We start from the raw sequence: 4,243 nt of genomic DNA, 5'->3' as shown, positions 1-4,243 counted from the left end.
TGCACTAACAAACCTTGTGTGTGATACAGGATGGACGTGGAGAAAGGGAAGATTGAAGACACAGGAGGCAGCGGTGGCTCTTACTCAATTAAAACACAGTTTAACTCTGAGGAGCAATGGACAAAAGCACTAAAATTCATGTTAACTAACCTGAAGTGGGGCCTTGCCTGGGTCTCCTCCCAGTTCTATAACAAGTAATGGTGGCCAGAGCTTGTCCTGGCAGCTGTGCAGTGTCTGTGTTGCGTTGGGAAAGGCAAATTGTCTCTTAACATTACCCAGTACATGTTTACAATACCAAAAATCCACGAGACACTTTATTTAAAATACCATTATTACAAGTAGTTTATAGAAAAGCAATATGCAAAGCTGTGTCACTGAGCTGAACAGAATAAAACTCAGCTGTTCAAGAGATGCTGAACTGGTACTTTTGGGGTAAAGCACTGTCGACCCGGAACAGCCACAAGCAATGCTGCTCTGCCACAACCCACGCAGGGCTGGAACAGCAGAGCATGGCAAATACAGCGAATAAGGTGGGAAAACTGCCAGAACTCTGCCTGGTCCTTAAAAAGTAACTATAGTTTGAAATAAAGTATTTTCTAAGTCATATCAGCACTTCGTTGTGCCCCTGAATTAACAAGGTTTGATACTGCTTAAAGCACTTTGTAATTTCTCCTGGAGCTGGAGCTGCCCGGAGAGAACCACACCCGGCATGCTGTGATCCACGCCTGCCTGGCACAGCTCAGGTCCTTGGCACTCAGGGACGCTCTGCCAGGACACCTGCTGTGGTGGCAGTTGTAGTGCTGGCAAGATTGTGTCCTCTGCACAGCTGTGGTCACTGCTGGCTGTGACAGGGCAAGAGCAAAGAGGCTTTGAATGGTGGCAGAGAGGGAACAGCCATAGCAGCCTAAGGCAGGCAGGGGTTTATAACAGCAGCAGGTGGAGACAGCACAACCCTGTCTAACGTGGATGTGAGAGCTGCTCGCAGCACCAGGCATAGCAGCACCTTTCAAACACAACTGCTCTGAGAGGTCTCTAGTGAAAGGGAACTTGAAACTTAAAAGATGCAGCTCTCAAAATAAAGCTTTTGGGGCCCAAACAGGCATTTCTAAACCTGCTGTGGTGCTGTGCAGTGTCTGGCAGAACCCAGGGTAACTTCAAGCTGCACTGGGCATTACTACAGGGGAGGGACTGTCAGCAGGGTGACGATTCTGCTGCTGTGAGAGGTGTTTCTATCTCAGAGGCACAATCCTGCCCTCAGAAGCTTTGGTTCCACAGCTCTCATGGTGCTGCTCTGGTGTGGCACTGCCCAGGATGTGCCTCAGCACTGCATAAGAGAACTCCAGGATGCTCTGTGTAGTGATGCCAGTGATGCAGTTCAAATGCTCCACAACCTGGAGGAAAGGAAAGACAGTGCCTGGGGGCCATGGGTTTACAGACTAATGAGAGCAACTGCTCCGTGGGCACATTCACAGGGAGTTGTGCCATGGGATTCTGTCTCTGTCTGCCAGGGGAACACAGCCTGGGAGGTTTGTTCTGACTGCGAAGTTCTGAAGGATGTGCTCACACCAGTGCCAGCACACACTGCACATGGAACCACCTCTGTGCCCCACAGCTCTGACTGAGGCTCCTGTGCTGCCTACTAAAGCCCTGGGAGATGTGCCCTCCCTCACACCACCTGTGCAGCCCCAGCTGTCTCCTTGCTGTGCTGACACAGGCAAACCACCTTGGCACCGTGTCTTTGTAGAGCCAACGCATTCAGCAGTCACTGTACCTGCTCCCAGTGCCCAGGGCTCAGGATGAACACACCCGTGCTGATGATCCCCACAGCCAAGAGCATGAAGTCTTCCTTCACTGTCAAAAACTTTGCTCTGCAGAAGGAAAAGTTCAGGTGTAAAGTGCTGCTTCTCAGTTCAAAAGCACCTGCTGCTGCAGTCACCATGGCCCAGGATGTGTTGGCTTGCTCAGGCCAACCAGGGGATGGAACTGGATTTTCACAAACAAGGGAAACACTTGCCTTGCCCAGAGGCAGCTGTGGAGGAGCACATTGCTCTGAACTGATGTATTAATGCTGAAAACCCCCAAAATTAATTTTTAAAAACATGTCCCCAAAAGGCATAATGGGAATTATGCTGCTCTTTATTGGCTTTTTTTAAGGGCTTTTGTGTCAGATGGCTATTTTAAATCCTAGGTAGGACCCTTACACCTGCAGCTTGCTTGGTGTGAAGTTCTCAATGGCAATCTTCAGCAAGGTGTCATAGATGGTGTCCCTGGTCAGGTAGCAGAAGTCCATCAGCTGCACACACACCTGGTGCAAGGGCTTAGCAGGAAGCAAACAGCCGTTGTGTCCTGCAGAGATCACAGCATCAGCCCATTTTGGGTCAACAGACTGAATTAGGAGTATTGGTACTGCAAGGCAGGGACAGAAGTTTCTGAGGACAACTGCCCTGTCTGGGCGCCACAGGCTCCCTCAGTGTCATTTCACTCACTCTGAAACTCAGGTGGTCAGACCTGGGCCAAGAAAACAGTGAGTGGTTGTAGGGAATGTGGTTGCACACCAGGCTGGGGGTTTAAACCCTAAATGCTTTACTGAATGAGCTATGACTTGCTGTGCAAGGTCACATTCTACAGAGGACAAAGTTCTCATTCGAGAAGGGAAGCCTTGAGCAACCTGAACATTTCCATGTGCAAAAATCTGCAATGTGAGAGCTTTTGGTGCAGATCAGCAACAGCTCTGCTGCCCTTCTGAAAATCCTCCTTCCCATTCTCTCCAGTGGATACTCTCACCCAAAACCTCCAGCAGCAACTCCACATAGGCCAAAGGCGTTGATATATTGATGTGGAAGTTCAGAGTGTTCAGGACAGCAAGCTCTGACTCCAGCAGCTCCTGCTTGGTGTAGGAGTATTTCAAGGACTGCAGGAACTTAAGGGCTCTGTCACTGGTCACCCTCTGAAGAAGAGAAAAAGAGACAAAACCTCCTGCAGGCAATGAGGCACTTGCTGGTAACAAAGTGCTCCCTCATTATCTCCTCCCGCAGCTCAGCCATGTCCCCCGAGCTGCATCAGAGCTCCAACTCAGACCTCTCCACAGCTTCCCTGACTCCATGCACCATCCCCAGGCAGCTGTGAACCCCTAGAGTCAAGTTTTCCTGCCCAGCACTGGGATCATTCCCCAGCAATTTGCCTGCCCTGAAGGGAGTGTCATGTCCTTTGCATTCCACTGTCACTGTTATTCTTCAGAGAGCAAATCTGTTTCCAGTGAGGTGAACACACTGCAGAGTTTACCTCACTGCTGAGACAAGCACAGGCTGAGCCCCTGCTGCTTACAGTGTAGTGCAGGGAGAATTTGCTGGCAAGCTGCATGCACGACACGAGCCGCAGGACAAAGGTATTGACTATCTGGTCCCTCACGGACCTCCAGCTGCTCCCTGGTCCTTGGCCATGGCTTCCAACACCGCGTCTGCAGGACTCACACAGCTGCTCCACCTGCCTGATCATAAACCTGCAAAACACACCTGCTCAGGGAACAGTTCCTTCTGCTAAGGATAAAGGAAAAGCAGCTCCATGTGTTCTCAGAGTACACACAGAGCTAATGATATGGATGAAATGGGTGAAGAGACACAGCTCTTGGCACACACAGAGGTGGTTTGGGTGAGGGGCACAGGGTGGGACAGAGTATGGGCAGCGTGACCACATCAAAGAACTGTACAAGGTGTTCTGGACTCGCTACCTCTCAAGTAACTCCACTGCTTGGTACTTCGTGGACTGGTCCAAGTGCCATTTTTCAGACAGGATGAATATAAACTCTGCAAGAAGCACGACAGTCACTGAGTGCAGCCTGAGCTCCCTGCACAGCCATCACTGCCTCCAGAGCTGCCAGAGCCTCACCCACGATCCGAGCACCCTTGAAGGCCCCAGCCTGCCATGGCAGCTCGCCCAGGTACTGCTCGTTCTCTGTGGCCAGATGGATTAGCGCGTCCTCGATGACCTCAGCAGTGACCCCACTGAACACGGGCCCTGGCTCATGGGACCAGGACTGCGCTGGCTCTGGCGACACCATTTGGCAGGTCGGGCCTGGGGCTGGGACTGGGGCACGGACTGGGACAGGGTCTGGACCTGGGGCAGGGACAAACACCAGCGCCGGTACCGGTACCGGCTCAGCGCCACGCTCTGACTCGGCTCCCGTCGGTGCCGCCTCAGCACCCTCTCGGTCACGTGAGACGCTGCGGCCAGTCAGCAGGCGCCG

General features: G+C 52.0%; 2 protein-coding genes across 2 annotated transcripts in view; one reads left to right on the top strand and one right to left on the bottom strand.

Annotated features, from left to right (window-relative positions):
- BECN1 (beclin 1, autophagy related) overlaps positions 1-411 on the top strand; it is a 3,321-nt gene extending 2,910 nt beyond the window's left edge. The window contains exon 8 of the mRNA XM_009076845.1: positions 30-411. Coding sequence (XP_009075093.1) covers positions 30-198 — 169 coding nt within the window. The 3' untranslated portion in view covers positions 199-411. The remainder of the gene's footprint in view (positions 1-29) is intronic.
- An 818-nt stretch (positions 412-1,229) lies between these two features.
- On the bottom strand, positions 1,230-4,057 carry CNTD1 (cyclin N-terminal domain containing 1). The gene is made up of 7 exons (XM_009076846.1): positions 3,886-4,057; positions 3,728-3,803; positions 3,325-3,499; positions 2,785-2,947; positions 2,202-2,346; positions 1,772-1,868; positions 1,230-1,391 (listed from the first exon to the last, which is right to left on the bottom strand). The coding sequence occupies exons 1-7, from the start codon at positions 4,055-4,057 to the stop codon at positions 1,230-1,232; spliced, it is 990 nt and encodes a 329-aa protein (XP_009075094.1).
- Between the last annotated feature and the right edge of the window lie 186 nt (positions 4,058-4,243).

This window comes from Acanthisitta chloris, unplaced genomic scaffold, assembly GCF_000695815.1.
Source record: "Acanthisitta chloris isolate BGI_N310 unplaced genomic scaffold, ASM69581v1 scaffold45996, whole genome shotgun sequence".
NCBI lineage: Eukaryota > Metazoa > Chordata > Aves > Passeriformes > Acanthisittidae > Acanthisitta > Acanthisitta chloris.
Note: the sequence above shows the minus strand (reverse complement) of the source record. Positions and strands in the feature narration are given on the sequence as shown.